This window comes from Garra rufa, chromosome 5 (assembly GCF_049309525.1).
Source record: "Garra rufa chromosome 5, GarRuf1.0, whole genome shotgun sequence".
Classification (NCBI taxonomy): Eukaryota; Metazoa; Chordata; class Actinopteri; order Cypriniformes; family Cyprinidae; genus Garra; species Garra rufa.
The window spans coordinates 42,382,711-42,405,894 of NC_133365.1; the positions used below are offsets into that span (position 1 = coordinate 42,382,711).

Consider the following 23,184-nt stretch of genomic DNA (forward strand, 5'->3'; position numbering starts at 1 on the left):
CTTATTCTCAGGCACATTTCTAAATACAATCTATAAAATCTATAAATCTGTAAAATTATTACATTATATTTTATTTAGTATTTAGATATGATTAAAATGATTGTTGTTTATTATTAGAAATATCAGTTACCACACTGCTTTCTAGATATCTTTAGAAAGTGCCTGAGAAATCAAATGCGTGTTTCTTTTGTAGGAATAGATGCAGGGAAACATCTCAGCTTCTTCCCTTGTGCTCGTCTCCTGCTGACCTGCTTCCAGCCACCTGCTGTCTGTCCCTCCTCTCGCTCTCCTTCTCTCTTTCCCTTCTTCCATCCCTGTTGTTCTCTCTTTCACTCTAAATGTCCCTCTTCTTGTGAAGCCCTGCAGCCGTGCGCTGCCCCCTGCCTCCTCAGAGAGAGAGAGAAACTAGGGCTCCAATTAACACGCGTAATTAGGGCTTCATCTTTCTCCCCTCCTCCCATTCTCCACCTGTCTCTCTGTCTTTCTGTCTGCCTTCTCTCTTTTATTCAGATATTTTAGCTCTCTCATTCTGTGTGATAGTGTCACTGACACCTACTCCGCTGTGTTGTGGCTCTTGTTGTTGGACGCGGGACAGAAACAGGGTATGACGCTATTGCGAATGGAAACGAGCCCGAGCTTTAGTGATTTAGTGATTTAAATCAGTGAAAAGAACTTCACTCATCATCTATCAAATGTTGTTTGTCAATCTAGTATTTTAAAACATTTGTATTGTTGTTTATAGTTCAGTAATTTTACCACATATGTATTTTTTTCCCCCAACCAGAAATGAAGAAATTGATAACATTAATCTTAATTTTATGAAGCTACAAGAATACTTTTTGTGCACAAAGAAAACAAAAAATATTGTCTTTAAACAACAATTTCTTCTCTTTCATGAGAATCCTGTCATAACTATACATTAATATCATATCATGTAGCAGTTTTGTATTCTATGGAAGCAAGTTTTGCCACTGAATAAAAAATACAAAAAGGTAATTGCGACTTTTTATCTCACAATTCAGACTTTTTTCTTAGAGTTGCATGATACAAATGTGCAATTCTGACTTTTTTTCTTAGAATTGTGAGATTTAAACACAATTGTGTTTTATAAAGTCAGAATTATGAAATATAAACTTGCAATTGCGAGTTATAAAGGCAGAATTGAAAGAAATAGTCACAATTCTGACTTTTTTCTCAGAATTGTGTGATATAAACTCATAATTGCAAGAAATAAAGTCAAAATTGCAAGATAAAAACTCGCAATTCTGACTTTTTTTCTCAGAATTGTGAGTTATAAGTAATTAAGTTATAAGCTCATATTCAGATTCTGAGAAAGTCACAAATGCGAGATAAATTTGCAATTCTAAGTAAAAAAGTCAGAGTTGTGAGTTTGTCTCGGAATTCTGACTTTATAATTTGCAATTGTGAGTTTTTAACATGCAATTCTGAAAAAAAAGTCAGAATTGTGAGTTTTTATCTTTCAATTGTGACTATAACTTGCAATTGCGAGTTTATATCAAGCAATTGTGACTTTATTTGTCAGAATTGCGAGTTTATTGCGAATTGAGAAAAAAGTCAGAATTGCGTGATACAAACTCACAATTCTGAATTTTTCTCAGAATTATGTAAACTAATTCTGCGAAAAAAGTCAGATTTTTTTTAGGACATAGTGTTGGATAAGTTGTGCCTCAAAATGTAAAAATATGCTAGAGTAGGTAGACAAAACCATACAAGTCGATTTATAAATATATTTGTATTTTTTTTATTTCACTGGATTTCAGTAATTTATAATTTTTTGGGTCATTCATATGTATGTATACACACACACACACCACAAGTCAGAGGAATGGAGTCAGTATGATTTTTGTTATTTTATTTTTTCAAGTAAATGCAGTTATTTTTATCTGTTTCGTCATCTCATTTTCAGCTGTGGTAAATAATGTTTGTTGAGCAATATCAGCATATTTCTGAAGGACCATGTTACACTGAAGATTGACTAATGGCTGCTGAAAAATCAGCTTTGTCATCACAGGAATAAATTACATTTTAAATTATATTAAAACAGAAAATGGTTATTTGAAATTATAATAATATTTCACAATATCACTGTTTTTATTGTATTTAATGCAGCCTTGGGGCCAGATTTACTAACAGCTTGCGCCAGCGCAAACTGCCTTTTAACGTTAAAATAGTACTGTCAGGATTTACTAAAGACGGGCTGTGAAGAATTGGCGCTGAAAAGGCGTGGACAGTTATTTTTGCACCTGACCTTATTGAAAATGCATTTATAGGAGTTTGTCTTTAAGACACAAAATGTAAGGGAGGAGAGTATTAGTAAATCATGTTTTATGATTCATTTAAATATTTGCACTTGTCAAATTACTGGTATTTGCACCATTATTTATTGTCTTAAAACAGACAGTAATTTGCGCTGTTCTTGGTAAATTGCGCTGTCATTAAAGGAGAAGTTAAATTCCAGAACAAAAATTTACAGACAATGTATTCACCCCCTTGTCATCCAAGATGTTCATGTCTTTCTTCAGTTATAAAGAAATGATGTTTTTTGAGGAAAACATTTCAGGAATGTTCTCCATATAGTGGACTTCTATGGTGCCCTGAGTTTGAACTTCAAATGATCCCAAATGTGGTTGTAAACGATCCCAGCCGAGGAAGAAGGGTCTTATCTAGCAAAACGATTGGTTATTTAAAAAAATAAATAAAAAATAAAAACATATATATACTTTTTAACCTCAAAAGCTCATCTTGTCTTGCTCTGTCTGAACTCTGTTTTTTTCCAGTTCAAGGCAGTTAGGGTATGTCGAAAAAATCCCATCTTATTATCATTTCGCTAGATAAGACCCTTCTTCCCTGGCTGGGATCGTTTACAACCACATTTGGGATTGTTTGAAGCCGCATTTAAATGCATTTTGGAAGTTCAAACTCGAGGCACCATAGAAGTCCACTATATGGAGAAAAATCCTAAAAATGTTTTGCTCAAAAAAATATTTTCCCCTCCCATCGGTGCTTTTGTAGAATTGCCTTTTTTAATGCTAATTTGCCCTGTTTAGTACAGTAAATCTGGCCCTTGGTGAGCATTAAAGGAGTAGTTCACTTTCAGAACAACAATTTACAGATAATTTACTCACCCCCTTGTGATCCAAGATGTTTATGTCTTTTTTTCTTCAGTCGTCAAGAAATTATGTTTTTTGAGATAAACATTTCTGGAAATTTCTCCATATAATGGACTTAAATGGTGCTCCGATTTTTGAATCTTCAAAATGCAGTTTAAATGCAGCTTCAAATGGCTGTAAACGATCCCAGCCGACGAAGAAGAGTCTTGTCTACCGAAACGTTTGATCATTTTCTTATAAAAATATTTTTTTATATACCTTTTACGCACTGAAACTCGTCTAGCACTAGGGCTAATGCGCGTTTGCGTCTATGCGTCTATCACGTCGAAAGGTCACGCGTGACGTATGCGAAACCCAGTGTTTACTAGCTTGGAGACGAAGGACCGTTCCAGAGTTATTGCGTGTGGAATGACACAAATTTAATTTGGTCCAGTCGTGACAGCACTGAGATTCCTGCTCCGTTAGAAATGTGGGCATTTTCCACACTTGCACCACCATCTCGTCTCGTTTGAACGCGGTCTGCCTGAGGCTTGTGTCGCCGCGGCCATCGCAGTTTTCTCTCTCTGACAGAGTTCATCGTCTGTGTCATAGATATATACACGTAGATGCCTCATTGGACCGCTCCAAGCACGTAGATGTGTCCGCCATATTGGAACGGCCCATAGAAACAGTCGCTAATGAGGCATCTACGTATATATATATATATATATATATATATATATATATATATGCAAGTGCAAGTGTGGAAAATGCCCACATTTCTAACGGAGCAGGAATATATATATATGGTCTGTGTAGTCCGGCTCAAAAAGGTAGGGAACGGCGAAAAACTCCATCTCATGTGCTCCTCCAGCTTCAAAATCGTCCGACATCGTTGTACTTTATGTTGTAACTTGTTGCTAAAAAATGTTTGATTGCACTTCTCTCTTCTCAAGTTTGCTTTGTAAACACTGGGTCTGTAGTTTCGCTTACGTCACGCGTGACCTTTCGACGTGATTACGTAGAACGTATAGACGCGAACGCGCATTAGCCCTAGTGCTAGACGAGTTTCAGTGCTTAAAAGGTATATTAAAAAATATTTTTTCTAAGAAAATGATCGAACGTTTCGGTAGACAAGACTCTTCTTCGTCGGCTGGGATCGTTTACAGCCTGTTGAAGCCGCATTTAAACTGCATTTTGAAGATTCAAAAATTGGAGCACCACTTAAGTCCATTATATGGAGAAATTTCAAATCTCAATCTCAAATTTCAAATCTCAAAATCTCAAAAAACATAATTTCTTGACGACTGAAGAAAAAAAGACATAAACATCTTGGATCACAAGGGGGTGAGTAAATTATCTGTAAATTGTTGTTCTGAAAGTGAACTACTCCTTTAAGGACTTGTTTCAAAGACATCTTCAACCCTAAACTTTTTTACAATAGTATGTAATATATAAAACACAGTGATGGTATAAATATTGTATGTGTGTGTGAGTGTGAGACGGATCGCCCTTCAAAGTCACTGTATATCTGCATAGTAAATCTCCCCACACAGCATTCTCACATCCTTCAGATATAACACACGCACACACACACATTCACTCACTACACCTGTTTCTCCTCACCTCACCTCACCTCCCCTCTCCTCTCCTACTTTCTCTCTCCTTCTCTTTCTGATGTTCTTGTTGTTGACAGTTGTGTGTTTCATGTCTAAATGGTTCTGTCTCTTCACTTCCACCATTCACTTCCCTCTCTCCTTTTAATCCCTCCCTCCCTCCATCTCCCTCTCTCCCCTCTCCTGTATACGTCACTCCTCCCATCTCTCGTGTATGGATTCAACCGTCACCTTGTTTTCTCTATCATCTCCACTCCTTTTGTTCAATGCACTGCCATCACGCCCTCAACCGTTTGATTTCACTCTGTCCATCCTCACATCTCCCCCCTTCACCTCTCATTCCCTTCCTCCCTCCCTCTCTTCCTCCCCCTCTTCTTTTTCTTTTCTTCCGTTTTGTCTTCACAGTCACTGTATCCATCAGATTCTAGACAGTGTCCATCATATTCACCAACATGACATAGTGCACAGGGACCTGAAGGTCAGTATGTAGCTCACACACTGCCTGTATATGGCCTGTCTGTTTGCCCCTGCTTGCTACCGTCTGTGTGTCTGTAGCCGTAGCCTGTCTGTCTGTCTCGTCTGTCTGTCTGTCTGTGTATGGCATCATGGGCTTCCCCTAATCCATTGACTGCCGTCCCAAAATTCCCAAATCCTTACTTCCTACGCTTTATCTTTAGCTTGATGCTGTCATGCAGATGATCAGAACTCTCAAGGTGTCATGGATATTTTTGCTTGTGAGGTTTTTATTTTTTATTTTTATTCATTGCTCCCTTTACTATTACTTTTCAAAGGGATAACTCGAAAATAAAAATTCTGTCATTTACTCATCCTCATGTTACAATCCTGTATGCATTTTTTGCATGTCCACAGAAGAAAAGGTTTGAAATGACATAAGGATGAGTAAATAATAAGAACTATCCCTTGAATAATATTTCTGTTATAGTATTATAGTGGTTCTTTGTATAAACATACTTAAATTACGGTTATAGTGTTATAGTGTGTTTAATCTAAAGGTGTGCAATATACCGGTAGACACGATTAACTAGAAATTTGTCAACCAGTAAAGATTTTGCACTCGATCGGTTACATGCTCATGCAACGTTGCAGTGCTACGTGGTCATGAAAACTTAGTTTCCACACATTTTTTAGCATTGAGGTTTAAAAACAAGTGATTTTAAGCCTTGAAAGGCAATCAGCAGCAAAAGAGAACTTATTTCGCTATATGTACGCGATGTCTGAGCGCCTTCAGGGAGACGTGTACATGAACATACATAAACTTGTGTGTGTCAAAATTTAGGTCTTAAAAGCAGACAGCTGAGAAAGAAGACATGTGTAACAGTATATTGGATCCGGGTAGCTCTTAAAGTGATAACAGTCTAATATTCCTGCTGTCTAATGTAATCACTTTTGTAACTTTAATTAAAAGAAATACATTTAATTTATACAGTGAAGATTATGCATTTCTTATTTATTTGTTCTACTGTAGTTTTTTTTGTCTTATTGCTTGTAATTAGTTTCTTATTCTTATTTAATCACTAACTGTTTACTTGTCTTTAGGGAGATTAACATTTATTATTAATTAAGTTAATGAATCTTTTCAAATTTAATGGCATTTGAGAAATTCCTTTATTGTTGTGCTGCACAGTTTTTATTTTATTATTTTTTTTTTAATTTATTTTAATTTAAATTTTATTAATACCCTTGGCCACAAAACCAGTCATAGGGGTCTTTTTTTTCAAACTGAGATTTATACATCATTTGAAAGCTGTAAAATAAAAAATATATGGTTTGTTAGGATAGGACAAAAAAATCTAAATATTAAGAAAATCGAAAGTTGTCCAAATTAAGTTCTAAGCAATGCATGTTACTAATCAAAAATTAAGTTTTGATATATTTACGGTAGGAAATTTACAAAATATCTTCATGGAACATGATCTTTACTTTAATATCCTAATGATCTTTGGTATAAAAGAAAAATGTATAATTTTGACCCATACAATGTATTGTTGGCTATTGCTACAAATATACCTGTGTGACTTACTGGTTTTGTGGTCCAGGGTCACAAATAATGGTTTAAAAACTATATTAGTATATTATATAACTACTTTGAAAAGTAAACTCTACTGTACAATAGGAATATATATTTTTGGTTATAATGAAGACCTCTGAGTTCTAGCAGCATTATTTATCAAATGAAATTAAATACTAGTGCAGTGAACTTTCAGAATAGCTCTGAAGATGAAGTTCATGTGGACTGTCCTCATATAGTGACACTGTAGATGCTATAAAAGCACGACAAGCATCACACGTGCTTAAGTATGTATAGTAGACAAAACTGTGCCACTCATTCACACAGAGACACACATGCAAATTTTAGCTTTCAATAGCAGTCTTTTGCAGTTTAATATTCCCACATTGTGATTTGATTAAGTGTACAGCTCTACTTTGGATTTGTTCATCCAAATTTTGTCAAACTCTGTGACATTCGGCATTATACTAAAAAAAATCTATTTTCAGTGATTCCTTCTGTGTTTTCTGCATCATGGAAATCTTACGGCTCTAAGGTAGTCAGCATGTGCGAGGCACAGGAGATTTTATAGCAGCTCATCTTTTTTTATTGCTAGTGTCAGAGTAGTATCCCAGGGTTCTGTTTCAGTAGGGTTTTTTCTAGTACTTGAATGAGCAACACTATGATGTTATCTTATTTCAAACAGTAGTAGGTTTTACAGTCTTTTCACAGATGCAATATTTGTAGATCTGTTGAAGATTCTTGCAAAAGTTTCTTCTATGTGTCATGAAGGGTAGGAGAAGAGACTCAAATACTGTAATATTTAGTGATAGTGAATATTTAGTACAGGAAATAAAGCTAATATTGGAGAAGGCAGCACAGTGAGTTTCAGTACATTTTTAGACATTTTAATGTCCACAGCAGTTCTTTCAAGTGGAGATTTTGTGCTGAAACACAGTGACACTTCCTGTCTCACCCCTACACACACACACACACAAAATCACACAGTCATACACACATCTTCTCTTGCAGACCAGCCATGATCAGCAGCTGACACTGGGGGAGGTGTGAAAACCTGAACACACAAACACAAACACACTATGATGAATCCACAAAACCTTACATGTTTTTTTAATATCTAAATATTCCTATGCATTCATACATTTAAAGGCAGAGTAAACAGACAGATTTCGCTCAGAGAAATGGGTTTATTCAGAGACGTTCTGTCTTACACTCACCGTGACCATATGTCATTTAGAAAGCAAATGCAGCACTTTAATTTACAGCCCTGAACTTTACTGCCATGCCAGAACTTTACACACATGCCAGTAAACTCATGCAGTGGACACTGCACATGGATAATAATAATCACAGCTATAACGTTATTTATGCAGCACTGTCCCGATCAGAAATGTTCAAATGCACAAAGTGCTGTATTAAAAAAAGTATGGCCATTAAAGCTAGATTGCTTTAAATGGCTTCTGGTTTTATGTAAATCTAATAATGTATAATGTGTTGCCTTTGTAGGGCAGATGAGTGACATAATCATCTTCCAGAAAGTGTGAAAGATTTTTTTTTGCAGATTAAAATGGATTTAATTTAAATTCTTGAAGTCTTTTTAAAGTTAATGGTAAATGTGCAATTCATTTAATAAAAGAGTGCAGAATAACCAGTTAATTCTAATTGGAATCACTAAATTGACTTCAAGATAGTGACCGTGTCAGATGTGAAGCTTAAATCTAAGAAAAAAATGTAAACATTGATTGTCTTAAAGCCTTTGTCTTTAAATGGCACAATTTCAGTTCTGTAACTCAAAGTCAGTCTGCAAAATCTTCTGCTTCTTAAAATAGCAGTTTTTCCTAAATAAAAAGAATCTGTGACCTAAATTTGCTTCTCACAAGAATGTTAGTATTATTTAGTTACAAGGCATTTGATCTGTTCAGAATAAAACTTCTAATGAAATTGTTGCCTACACTACAGTTCAAAATTTTGGGTCAGATGTTTTTTTGAGTGTAAGTATCTTATATTTACCAAGGCTGCAGTAAAAACAGTAGTGGTCGGTAAAAAAAATATAGATTTCTCGATTTTAATCAATTCTCATTTTTATGAAACGATATTGATTCTTAAATCACAAAAATCAATTAGTCTAGCCTGTTTTTAGCTAATGAATTGAACATTGTAGCATGCCTCCTGTCTAGTAAATCATAATAAGCTTTGTGCTTTGTTACTTTTGATATGAAACAAAGTCTCAGATTTCAAATTCTGTCCATTTTATTACAGTATTTAAACAATGAATGCAGTTTTAGTGCTGTTAAATGTGGAGTGACAGCGGTTTCAGTTTCAGTAAGAAATAAACATACATAAACATCCGAAATGATGTTTCCAGAAAGAGTACAACTTACCAAAATCCGTATCCTGTTTCATGTAATCGCTCAAACTGTGTTTTAACCATGCAGAGCCATCAGTGTAACAGTTAAAAAAAAAAACATTTATTGACCATAAACTCATTAGTCAGCTAGAAAAATAATTCTAGAGAGGAACATTTTGCTAAATATATGCATCGTATAACATATTCATTACAATTTTTACTGTTTAAATTATGTTTGAATAAATCTGTCAAGTTTTTATGACAGTCACCATTTAAATGTTTATATTTCAAAGAGAAAGAAACATAATTATGTAATTGTAACTGTATTATTATACAAACTTAATTGAGTAATTTACGTGTTTGTATACAAATCAGTTCATTTTAACCTTCAGTATTATAGTAATGTAGTAACTGACTCTCATGTATATTTTACAGCATTAGTTGAGAATTTTTTTTTTCCTTTGAGAAAATTTGGAATGCATTGAACCTGATATATCCAAAATAATTAATATTGAATCAAATCGCAAGCTTGTGAATCAGAATCTAATCAAATCATGAAATTAGCATCAGAACCCAGCGCTAAAACCAGTAATATTGTGAAGTATTAAAAATGTTAAAAAGCTGAATATTTAGCAGCCATTTTTCAGTCTTTAGTGTCACACAATCCTTCAGAAATCATTCTAATTTGTTGATTAAGAATATAAAAACACTTGTGCTGCTTAATGTTCGTCAAAACCATGATACATTTTTTTCAGAATTCCTTAATGAATACAAAGCTCAAAAGAGCAGCATTTATTGGAAATAGAAATCTTTTGTAACATTATACATGTTTTTACTAACACTTTAAAGAGATTGTATGTGTCCTTGCTAAATCTAAGTATTAACTTCTTTCTAAAAGAAAACCTTACTGACCTTTTGAGTGGTAGTGTAAGTCAGTTTGTAGCTTTAAAGGTTTCAATACAGTTAAAGTCATTCACAGTTCCACCATATCACATGACCTTCACACACATACACTGCTGTCTCACTTCAGCATGCAAACCCTCTTACTGTTCACTCTCCATGTGCTGTGTGATTGTAGAACAGCTATAACAGCCCCCATCTTTTCCTTCCAGCACTGAATGATTAGACTCATGGGATCTGCTGTATATTGGAATAGCTTTGACCTAGAGAGCCATTTACAGCATTAATTGATTTATCCAATTGATGTCGCCTTTTCCTCCACCACCCGAACTCAGTGACCCTCAGTGTATTATCACTTGGGTGTTGGATCTGGGTTTGGGCTGTTAAATACCGAAACCATCTTTCCTGAGGTTTCACCCTGGTGTGGGCTGTACCCGTGCATAGCAACATGCAGGGTTCTCTTGGCAACCAGCGCACATGCGTGTGCACGTGTTGCTGCTATCCTACACTCCTTAATATGCACGCAAACCGCAATCGCATTACACTCTCATGACACTATATTTATCAAAGACTGCACAGATATACAGCTGTGTTACTCTGTATAAATTACTTTAAGGTTTAATTTCCAAAACCCTCTTTGACTGCCCTAGGGGGGAGAAGTGTAGAGCTGCAAGCAGCAATTATGTGACAATAGTTAATATTTTGTGGAAATGGATACACTTTTTTTTTTTCTGTGTTCTTTGACGAATAGAAAGTAAAAAATGTTTTTTATTTAAAATAGTATTTACAGTCACATTGCAAGTGTCCTTGCTGAAAAAAAGTATTAATTGCTTTCAGATAATAAACAATAAGACTCCAAACTTTTAAATGGTAGTGTATATAAATGCAATTTTGTTGCACTTTTGGCTTTTGAGTTGATCTCAGATTTGGTTAGCAGTTCTAGAGAAGATTTTTGCTTTGAAAAAAAAAAATATGATTCTTTAGGACTTATTATTATTATTATTATTATAAAGTTTAACTCTTTCCCCGCCAGCATTAAAAAAAAAAAGTTTTTAGCCACTGCCAGCATTTTTTATCATGAATTTCATGGCCCCTAGAATATTTTGTTGTATGAATATCTGAACATGTAATACATCAAAGTAAAGAACAGAACCTCTATTTTTAAACTTCAATAAGTCTTTTTTATCAACACTTGAATGTAGGTAAGTTTCATAAAAAGAGCAATATTTTGAGCAGAAAGTTGATAAAATCATGTTTTTTATCAAATACTACATCTGAATCATACTCAGTACAATGATCAAAGCAAATAATGCAGTAGATTGCTTCCATCAGCACCCCTAAAGCTTTACAGTTCTTTACCACTTCCTGGATTTACATTTCACTCTGTAACATTAGATTTTGACATTTAGGTTTCATTTATATGCTGTATATTGTTGACGATTGCATTATTTTTCATATCAGGGCTCTAGACTCATTCTACCCACTGGTCTTTTGTGACTAACTTTCAAGGTTGGTCGCTTTTTTGTTTGTTTGTTGGATTAATCAGTGTATGCTGATGAACTGTTATCATAGTTTATAGTTATATGGTAACGAAAGTGGTTAACGTTCAGCCCGTTCTTTTTCATCAGTAGTAGGCTATTATTTGTGATTTGAATTTTGTGAACGGGAGTTCCTCTTATAAGCCAGGCTTCGGATGCTTTTGCTTATTGTCACGTTTTACAAGAAAAGATCATTGTCTGTTTTGCTTACATCTATACACGTTTCACTTTTTAAGACTAAAATAGCTAAAAAAGGTGGATCCATTATTCCTAATTAAAAAGCACAACAACAATAAAACAGTAGGCTACAATGACAAACTAGCTTACATAATTATACATTTATTACCAAAAAGGAATAAGATGAGGCATGGCATACCCACATGCTACATTATAAACCAGCTAATAAATTGGCTTACAGAACGTTTGTAAACACTGAGATATTTCTCAATTCTTGTGTCATTTTTGGCGATCACATCAAATTTGAACATTCTTAAAAAAATTTCACAAATGCGACCATCTTGGTCGCAGTCTAGAGCCCTGCATATGCATTTGCTTACATCTGTGTTTTTGATCAGGAGATTCTGGACTCATTCAAGAAATACAAAATAGCGCCCCTGAGCGTATAACAGTGAAAAATCTGGAAACCCAGAAAATTCTGTGTTTTTGGCGAGGAAGCGTTATCTCATAAATAGCGGAAAATATTGTGTTTGCCAAGGAAAGAGTTAAAGCTGTATAGGCTACGTAATAATAGGCCAGTGAAAAAGGAACTTAGACTCGATTTGTGAATATTTGAATCTATGATCTGATTTACCACTTTTGAATCGTTAACAACAACCCCACTGTATTTTAAAAAAAGCATTTTGGAAACTGTTTTGCAGTGGTTTAATGGGACAGGTCCTACATATGTTAACATAAGAAAATACAACTCTCAAAAGATGCAAAGTGTTGCTTCCATATTATAATGTTAGTATTATACCCAACTTTTGACACAGCGCAATTAAATCATTTTATATATTAAATAAGTTTCAACTTCTGAGAGGATATTTTGCTGTCAAGCTATTAGTGCTGATGTGTTTAAGTAGTTAAAATTTTTGATGCTAATGTGGAGGCAAGACTTCAATCTAGAGAGAGATACCCTTCCCCTTTCCTTTTACATTTTTACCTGCCCCAAATACCCCTCACCCCTGGCCTGTGCACGGGACTGTAGCGCTGCTCAGACTAACCTAACGCCCCCTGCTGTTTGCATGCAGTCACTGCATCCAGCAGATCCTGGAGGCGGTGCTTCACTGCCATCAAATGGGCGTGGTGCACCGAGACCTGAAGGTAAGTGACGATTGTGATGTCATTGCTGTTTTTCAAGTGTGTGAGCTTGTGTATGTGCTCATAAAAGTCGGTATATAGCAATCCGTGCCTACCGCTGTGTCGATTTGAAGGTGACTGACGTAATCGCTGATAGGAACTTTTGGTCTCCCTGTGAAAATGGGGGAGAAAAGATTTAGAAATCCATGGGAGGTCAGTCTGATTTCACACAGTGATAGTGCATGACGTACGTGCTTGTGTGTTGCTGTATTTGGCCGTTGCTGGTGAAAAATTCACTTTCATGATTGCTCAGGTAAGACTGCGCTAATTGGAGTTAAAGAGCAACGTTGATTTTAGTTTATCGATCAGAGCAAAAGTCTCTTTGGCACTTTAAAAGTGCTTCCACTATAAAAGTTTCTAATAATAATATAAATAAAACCAGACCAAATTTAATTAACTATGATAATGTAACTCTTATCTAGATTGCTTTTATTGACCACTGACCAGAGAGTCAGTGTAGACATCAAGGTCCAAGTCCAAGACCAGTTGTCACGTCCAGGTTTGAGTGCACTGCAATGCCGTTTGACTGCTCCTTTCTGACCTTTGACCTTTTCTAAAATGCAGTGTGCTTCTGGGAAATGTGATTTTGGAGATTCAACTAATTCAACTACTGTTACGCTACCTGGCATGCTTTGCAGTCGGATTACAGTGTGAACTGGCCTGAAAATTAGCTTAGGATGCTTATCGTAACTGCCAAAACGCTCCCATGCCTTCCGTACGAACACACAATTAGCGTTTTGTTTGTTGGTGAAGAAAAGCCGCATCGGAATGCATGCTGCATGTTTATCTGTCGATAATAATCTTGTAAATTGTTCTTAATGTGGTTTGCTTGTTTGTCTCGTTTTTATGTCTTGTATGGATGTGTGCTTGTGTGTATGTAGTTGGATTGTGACTTGTGTATCTGTAATGTCACTTTATGAATAAACATTTATCCACAGGTTTTCTTCAAAATGCACAGATGCTTTTGAAAATGGTGCCCTTTGTATTTTGTACTTCACTAATGTGTTGATACCAAAAATTAAAAAAAAAAGCTAGGCCTTGAACTCTTGAGAGCAAGTTGACTGTACATCTGCAATCATAGTTATTCACAAGTATTAAAGAAGTAGTTCACCTAAAAATGAAAATTAGCCCATGATTTACTCATACCCCAAAGACATCCTAGGTGTATATGATTTTCTTCTTTCAGACGAATACAATCGAAGTTATATTAAAACATGTCCTGGCTCTTCCAAGCTTTATAATGGTAGTGAATGGTTTTTGAGATTTTGAAGTCCAATAAAGTGCATCCATCCATCCATCCATCATAAAAGTGCTCCACACGGCTCCGGGGGGTTAATAAAGGAATTATAAAGAAAAATGTTGGAGGATTTTGAGGATTTATAAAGAAAAATGTCAGAGGATTTCGATATAAGACAGTGGGGACTGGTTTTCCTTTGGTGTAAACAAAACTTGGTTCTCACAAGACTAGAATATTCTTACCGGAGCTTACGCTATGCCTATGTCCTACATCATACTGGAACGCCACTCTCTTGTGACACTTAGCGGAAGCTAGAGATCATGGCTTAAAAAATGATGTTTTTCTTATACAAACACATCGATTCGTTTCAGGAGGCCATTTATAAACATCACAGAGCTGTGTGGAGCACTTTTTATAATGGATGGATGCACTTTATTGGACTTCTATTGGACTATTTAATATCAACAGCTATTCACTGCCATTATAAAGCCTGGAAGAGCCAGGTCTATTATTAATATAACTCAGATTGTATTTGCCTGAAGGAAGAAAGTCATATACAGCTAGGATGGCTTAAGAGTGAATAAATTATAGGGTAGTTTTTATTTTTTAACTATCCCTTTAAAGAGCAGGTCATATGGTTTTTTCAGTGTGTCCTAATATTATGTTGGAGTCCCCTACAACAGTTTTAAATGCGTCTAAGGTCAGAAAACATTGTAATATTAGAGTCATTTGTCAATTATTTCAAAAAGATTCCAAGCAGTTCTGTGCAAACCCTCCCAATCAATAAGCCTACTGTGCTCTGATTGGTCAGCTGGCCAAGTCTGCTCTGATTTGGTACAGAGAGGATTACTTGAGCAATTAGCAAGCACTACCATTGACGAAGCATACACCGCTAAATAAAATAAAAATTTAGTGGTCCAATTCGTTCTTAAAATAATAACATAAAAAACATTTTGTTTTACACTTCTGCAATCGAATCGCGCCCACAGCTAAAGTTTAGCTGCTAAACTGTAAACCCTTCACAAAACAATACTGTTTGTAAACCAGAATATGCCGACATTCTTTATTATTAAACAAAGTAATTGGAATAACGACAGTCTACATTAATTGACACATTCTTAGGAAATAGTGGGTTCACAGCGAATTATCAGAACTATTTCAGTAAGACAGTAATATCATGATTTACCTGGAAACCTAAAGCTGCACTTGGTATACTGCACATATCAGCACAAAAGAAATTGATATTTTAAGCACTCAAATGAAAATGTATTAATCGTACTTACAGGTTGTGGTTTGGAGACGCTTGTTGGTCCAAATAAAGAAGGTACAGACTTCTCTTTCATCAATCTGGCATTGAACTCTCCGAGATTAGAGCAGCAGTCCTCGGTAAAAAGACGAGCACACAGCAAAAGGTTTGAATTGGATGCTGTGGTACCGTGGAAAAAAACAAAACAAATTTTAACCACTGATTCTAATATCATCTTTTGGCAATGAAAGCACAAAAACTTCTCAAAGCGTCTTCTCGAAATGATCGAAAAGTCTTTGTGGGCAGGTCAGAGTGTTCGTATTTCAGGGGCAGGTGGGGATTATGCAAATGTTACCCGGTTATGTAGATTGGTAACAGGCAGAAGATTTGAAAATATGACGACTCGTTAAGACAGTTCAGAGTCGACTCTTTCTTTTGATAGACAATATCTTTATTTATCATGCACTTTTAACAACAACTTTGCAGACTGTTTACATTAAAGGATAGTTACATTCAAACTGCAAAAAAATATGTATAAAAAACATATGACCTGCTCTTTAAATATTTTCAGTTGCTGAAATGTTGGTGCATCACTAGATTTAATCCGTATGAGTTTAAATTCAAGCTTTAGTTTCACTGTAGCAGTATTTAGAAAAAGAAACCAGGTAAATGCTAAAAACAGCGTTGCTGTGGTCAGCTCCGTACTCTGCTCTGACAGTACCAGCACTTTGGTTTCACGCTATCAGTGTCTGCCCACACTGAAGTGCCCTTTTGAATGGAAGCCTGGGGCACGCGCTCTTCCACAGCGGGAATCTGAGTGGGCATGACAGGAATGCCACTGCAGAAAAGAGCAGTGCTCTTGCACATACACAAACACACACGTACCCACAGACACAATAGCACACGACACATCTATCAACACCCATGCGTTTTTGGATTTTACTGAGCTAAGCAAGTAAACTAAACCATCTCGAGCCAGTTTAAGCAGTGCACCCACAGCTGTGTTTGTCAGCGTATGCATATATATGTACTTTGATTCACAGCTGTGCCCATGCTGATGAGATTTTTGCTAGGAAGTCAAGTCATGGATTTCACTGCAGAGGTTATACGTTCGTGAAAGAGCGTTGGAGAGCGATTTTGGCAGATCGTCTTTGCTAGATTTGTTCTCAGAGGGTGCTGTTCATCAAAATTCCTCCCACTACTGAGCTTTAAGGCTGGGATTAGCTCCTGGTGTTCCAGCCCTCAGCAGAGTGCATGTTTAACCTCGTTTTTTTTTTTTTTTTTTTTTTTTGGATCCAGTCTACGTTTTTTATGCTATATGAGAGCTGCTGAGGATGGAGAACAAATTTAAGAAATTTTAATGAAGGGATGGTGCTGGGGTGATTGTGGTAATGAGTGTTATGGAACAGGGATAACAGTGTAGAAGAAAGTACTGTAAATACCCCCTGGCTTAAAATGAAACATTTAGGAGCCAAACTTGCTCGATAGCATTGCCGTCCATAGATATGTATATGTAAATGCCTCATTAGCAACTGTTTCTGCTGGCTGCTGTAATAAGTAAGCCGTCCACCAAGTTGGAGCTATTTACAATTTTACGTTTCCACCGAATGTCTAGATGATTTTCGCACCCTTTGTTTGCAATCCAGTATTCTCAGCAGCCACCATTAGTCCAGTGTTTAGTGTCACATGATCCTTTAGAAATCATTCTAATACTCTGATTTGACAGTCAAGAAACATTATTTATTATTATTACAGTAAAAAAAAAAGTGTGCTAGTTTATATTTTTGTGAAAACGGTGCTAAATTTTTTTACAATTCTTTAAGAATAAAAAGTTCAATCAAAAGCATTTACTTGAAATAGAAGTATTGTTAATATTATTGTTAATAACTTACAAACGATTAGTTCACTTCCAGAATAAAAATGTCCTCAGAATTTACTTACCCCCTTGGCATTCAAGATGTTCATGTCTTTCTTTCTTCAGTCATAAAGATTTTTTTTTTTAAGGAAAATATTACAGAAATATTTCTGCTTATAGTGGACTTCAACGGTGCCCGCGAGTATGAACTTCCAAAATGCAGATTCAAAGGGCTCTAAATGATCCCAGCTGAGGAATAAGGGTCTTTTTTAGCGAAACGATTGGTCATTTTCTTAAATAAATTAATATTTATACACTTTTTAACCACAAATGCTTGTCTCGTCTAGCTCATTTTCTCCTCCAACTTCAAAATTGTCCTACATCGCTGTTTTACCTTTTTTGCACAGGGTGATTGATCTTCTTTGCATGTTCATTTTGTAAACACTGAGTCGGTACTTCTGCAGCGATATAGGACAATGTTGAAGTTAGAGGAGAAAATGAGATGAGCATTTGTGGTTAAAAAGTGCATAAATATATAAATAATAACCAATCGTTACGCTAGATAAGACACTTATTCCTTGGCTGGGATCGTTTAGAGCTCTTTGAAGCTGCATTTATTCTGCATTTTGTAAGTTTAAACTCGTGGACACTGTGGAAGTCCACTAGATGAAGAAAACTCCTGAAATGTTTTCCTCAAAAAAAAAAAAAAAAAAAAAAAAAAATTATGACTGAAGAAAGAAAGACATGAACATGACAAGGGGGTGAGTAAATTATCTGTAAACTTTTGTTCTGGAAGTGACCTATTCCTTTAAACTGCAGTGTATATATATTTTTTATTTGTCACCATTTTAATCATTTTAGTTGCAGTCTACAATATGAATAAAATAGAGGGAAGTGGATGTTAGATCCACCAAACCCTGCAATGCAGGAAAAGCTGTTTGAGATTTCATCTGGTGCAGTGCTTAAGGTGTGTGTGACTGTGTGTATTTGGTTTGTTAGCCTACTCTTATAGATCAGAGCTGCTGGCACTATGATTTATAAGATCGTGTCATGTGTGTGCTAGCGGAAGCATCGGGAGGCACTAGAGGGGATATCACATTATTAGCATCCATCAGTGAAAGAGAATAATGAGGCTAGATAATCTGGGTCAGTTGGGAGGAAAACATGCTCACACACACGCACACATACTCTTATTACTAGTGAAGACAAACATCGTGTTTTTTCCGCATCCTTCATATAGAGATGTTCTGCAGTCAGAACTTTCTTCAGCTAAACACAACGTATCTCACAGAATCAGATTTGGGAGGTTGATTATATTATAATAATAAAGGAATAGTTCACCCAAAAATGAAAATTCTTTAATGAATTACTCACCCTCATGTTGTTCAAAACCTGTAGGACCTTCGTTCATCATCTGAAGAAAAATTACGATATTTTTGATGAAATCCGAGAGCTTTCTGACCCTGTATAGACAGCAACACAACCACAATGTTTAAGGCCCAAAAAGGTAGTAAGGACATCATTAAAACAGCTCATGTGACATCAGTGGTTCAACCATAATTTTATGAAGCTACGAGAGTACTTTTTATGTGCAAAGAAAACAAAAAAAACTATCAACAATTTCTTCTCCTCCGTGTCAGTCAATGCGCATTCACTGGACAACGCAGGGGTCAGAAAGCTCTCGGATTTCATCAAAAATATCTTAATTTGTGTTCCGAAGATGAAAGAAAGTCCTATGTGTTTGGAATGACATGAGGGTGAGTAATTAATGACAGAATTTTCATTTTTGGGTGAACTATCCTTTTAAATATGTGCTGGTTTTATGTTAAGCACATGTGATAGCTATCTGACTATCTATTTTTGTTGTGACGTGTGTGTCGGCATGCACAGTGTGTTTGTTACTGTGAGTGTGTGTGTTTGAGGCAGTAAAGTTGTGTGTTAAGGCAGGAGAAATGTTGTCTTCATTCTCCCCTCAGCCAGAGAATCTGCTCTTGGCCAGCAAGTGCAAGAACGCTGCTGTGAAGCTGGCCGACTTTGGACTGGCCATTGAGGTCCAGGGAGACCAGCAGGCATGGTTTGGTATGTAAACATTGCCATAATAAAGCAGACCTGTAGTTTGAAATAGAGAGACGCCCACATGACTTATCACAAGCACCTTAGAACTGGTTTGTACTTACTGCTTACACCTTCATTGTTGTGTTTTTCAGGATTTGCAGGGACACCGGGTTACCTGTCCCCCGAGGTGCTGAGGAAGGAAGCATATGGCAAACCGGTGGACATCTGGGCCTGCGGTAAATAAACTCAAATACGGTGACAAGCACATGCTCATTCTGAAGAAATGACAAGAGTTTGCTGTGCTGTCTGCCAAAACTAAGCTGCCTTGTTGTCTACTTGACTGTGATGAAAAAAAGTGGGATTTTGCTCTCAGCTGGACTCCTGTCTTGGTCAAGCTGGTCTGGTTTTAGAGGGGTTTTGAACACTTCTTTGTTTTTTGGCAGGCAAACAAAACATTTGAAAACTGGCTTGACCTGGATGGAAGGTCAGGCAGACTAGGAAAATGGATGTAGGCTGGTTTCATTTTTTTTCAGCAGGTTGCTTAAATGTGACATTGGATGCCCATTTTCCATAAGTTGGTTAGGAATAAATTGATTCTTTAGGGTCTTCATGAAATGTCTGCAACATACTTTGGCTAAAATTCCTCAATGGTCGTGTAAAACAACACTCTGTTCACAACGACTTGTTTCAGTGCATGACTCTTTAAATGATAATGAGCTACTGTTTACCACGCCCATCTCTTCTGTTTCTGTGTATTTGGTGGCGCATCACCATCGAAAACAAAACTAATCTACTGCGTCCTCAGTGGCTCTGATGTCAGGAGGAAATTAAGACTTATGTTCACTTTTACATCCAAATATAAAACACCTGCATTGCTTACAAGACATTGTTGTCGCTATAGCTGCTCTAGCGCAGAGAAAATAGCAAACAGCGTGCAACAGTCTGAGGGTGGAAATGCTAATGCTAATATGGTAATATTTGTCAGCGGTTGTGGGCGTGGCCTTAGCAGTATGATGTCATAATGCTCAGAAAATCAAATGGCTTGATAATTGAGACTGTTTAGGTTTTTTGGGGATTAAAAAAAAGAAATAAATGGGGTTTTATCATTGTAGAGTGGTTGTGATGTTCATACATAGAGAGATTTGCAGTGACTGAGATAGGAAGTCATTTATTTTCAATGAGAGTTGGTGATTTCCAGTTGACTTGCATGACACCAATTAAGTCTACGAGCAAACAAAGGCACAGAGACTTGGTAGCCTCATCTATTTTATAATACTTTTGAGTATGGAGCTAATTATTTTAATTGGCAGCACCGTTTAGCTGGCTGTACTGTATGTAACAGCCTCGAAAATTTTAATAACAGAATTATTATTATTGTATTTTTTATTTTTTTTTCCATTTTCTATTAAGGTGTGATTCTGTATATTCTGCTGGTTGGATATCCACCTTTCTGGGACGAGGATCAGCACAAACTTTACCAACAGATCAAAGCGGGAGCTTATGATGTGAGTTAACGCCTTTTCTGTTTTTTGCTGAAATACTGTCAAAAAAAAAGTTTTAACACCAAAACTTTGCTATGATGAAATGTGTTGGTTTTCACATATTGCTATCACAACTTTGGAATATCACATTGGGAATTTTAGTTTAACTCAAGATGCACAATGCTTTTTTATCACTTAAAGGGATAGTTCACTCAAAACTGAAAAATTATGTCACTAATTACCCTCATGTCTTTCCAAACCTACGTTCATCTTCGGAACACAAATTAAGATGTCTTTGATGAAATCCGAGAGCTTTCTGACCCTACATAGACAGCAACGCAACTGAAACATTCAAGGCCCAGAAAGGTAGTAAGGATATTGATAAAACAGTCCATGTGAAATCTGGTTTAACCTTAATTTTATGAAGCTACGAGAATACTTTTTGTGCACACAGAAAACAAAAATAAGGACTTCAACAGTCTCTTCTATTTCGTGTGAGCCTTCACCGTTTGAACCACAGATGTCCTTTCACAAATGTCCTTGCTGCCTTTCTGGGCCTTGAACGTGCCAGCTGCGTTGCTGTCTATGGAGGGTCAGAAAGTTCTGGTTTTTTTTTTTTAAATGTGTGACCCTGGACCACAAAACCAGTCTTATTTGTAGCAATGGCCAAAAATACATTGTATGGGTCAAAATGAATGCTTTTTCTTTTTTTGCCAAAAATCATTTGGAAATTAAGTAAACATAATCTTCCATGAAGATCTTTTGTAAATTTCCTACTGTAAATATATCTTAATTTTTAAATATAAAAACATAATTTTTGATTAATAATATGCATTGCTAAGAACTTCATTTAGGCAGCTTTCAAGGCGATTTTCTTTTGCACCCTTAGATTCCAGATTTTCAAATAGTTTTGTCCTATCCTATCCTGTCCTAACAAACCATACATCAATGGAAAGCTTATTTATTCAGCTTTCAGATGACGTATAAATCTCAGTTTAAAAAAAAAAACTGACCCTTATGACTGGTTTTGTGGTCCAGGGTCACAAATATTTATTTTTGTGTTCTGAAGATGAACAATTTTGGAACGACATGAGGGTGAGTAATGACAGAATCTTCATTTTTGGGTTTATTTGCTTACCCCCAGGGCATCCAAGATGTAGGTGACTTTGTTTCGTCAGCAGAACACAAACGAAGATTTTTAACAAAAACCGGTGCAGTCTGTCAGTCAAATAATGGCAGTCAATGGTTACCAAATCTTTAGAGGAAAGAAAAACATACACAGACAAATCCAAATTACACCCTGCGGCTCGCGACGATACACTGATGTCCTAAGACACGAAACGATCGGTTTTTGTGAGAAACTGAACAGTATTTATATCATTTTTTACCTTTGATACACAGCCACGTCCATCTGAGCACGAGTTTGGCTTTCGGCTCGTTACATGTAAACGCGCTCGGACGTAGTATACGCAAACGCCGGAAGCGATCTGTCGCGTGTATACGACACTCATTGTTTACACAGTGCACAGAGACTGTGGGTATAGCGGCTATTCAAAATGGTAATTACTTGCACTTATCCTGATTGTTCAAACCGATTTAAAGCTAAAAGATTACATTTGCTTGCGCAAACTCATCCAGGACTTTTAACCGATTTCCCCTTACGGCGTTTGCGTATACTACGCCAGAGTGCATACACGTGTCATGAGCCGGATGCAAAGCTCGTGCTCAGGACAGACGGACGTGGCTGTGTATCAAAGGTAAAAAATTATATAAATACTGTTCGGTTTCTCACAAAAACCGATCGTTTCATGTCTTAGGACATCAATGTATCGTCACGAGCCACAGGGTGTAATTTGGATCTGTCTTGGATGCCCTGGGGCTAAGCAGATAAACATCAAATTTTCATTTTTGGGTGAACTATCCCTTTAAAGACATTGTTTGTCTAATAGAGTGCTAGAAGTTGAACAGATGTATTTTAAAAATCATCTTTCCAAAATGTGCCTATTTCTTTGACTGATTTATTTGATAAATTCAGCAATAAACTTGTATATCAGCAAAAATTAAGCTTTGACAGGTGATTTATTTTTCTTAGAGATGCATGAGTTTGAATCAAAAGTCACAGAAACTCAAATTCCAGCAGGTGGCTTATTTTATTTTGTGCAGTGCTTGTTCACAGAGCAAAGTTGTACTTGATAATAATAGTTTTTTTCTAATAGTTTCCATCTCCAGAATGGGACACAGTTACTCCTGAAGCCAAAAATCTCATCAATCAAATGCTCACCATAAACCCTGCCAAGAGAATCACTGCACAGGAAGCTCTCAAACACCCATGGGTCTGCGTAAGTATTCACCAACACGCACATGCAAACATATAGATCAATTAAACAAAATGAGTAAAATGTTGTTCTAGA

The 23,184-nt window shown here is 36.3% G+C and overlaps 1 protein-coding gene across 36 annotated transcripts in view; it reads left to right on the top strand.

Moving 5' to 3' along the window:
• Nucleotides 1-23,184, top strand: part of camk2b1 (calcium/calmodulin-dependent protein kinase (CaM kinase) II beta 1) — an 88,156-nt gene that overhangs the window by 19,268 nt on the left and 45,704 nt on the right. For 30 of the 36 annotated variants that reach the window (XM_073840461.1, XM_073840456.1, XM_073840459.1 and 27 more), the window contains exons 6-10: nt 12,791-12,863; nt 19,214-19,316; nt 19,445-19,528; nt 20,703-20,797; nt 22,990-23,112. In XM_073840461.1, the coding sequence (XP_073696562.1) occupies nt 12,791-12,863; nt 19,214-19,316; nt 19,445-19,528; nt 20,703-20,797; nt 22,990-23,112 (478 nt within the window). Of the gene's footprint in view, nt 1-5,131; nt 5,205-12,790; nt 12,864-19,213; nt 19,317-19,444; nt 19,529-20,702; nt 20,798-22,989; nt 23,113-23,184 lie in introns of all 36 variants that reach the window. The other 6 variants (XM_073840457.1, XM_073840470.1, XM_073840464.1 and 3 more) reach the window with 1 other exon arrangement.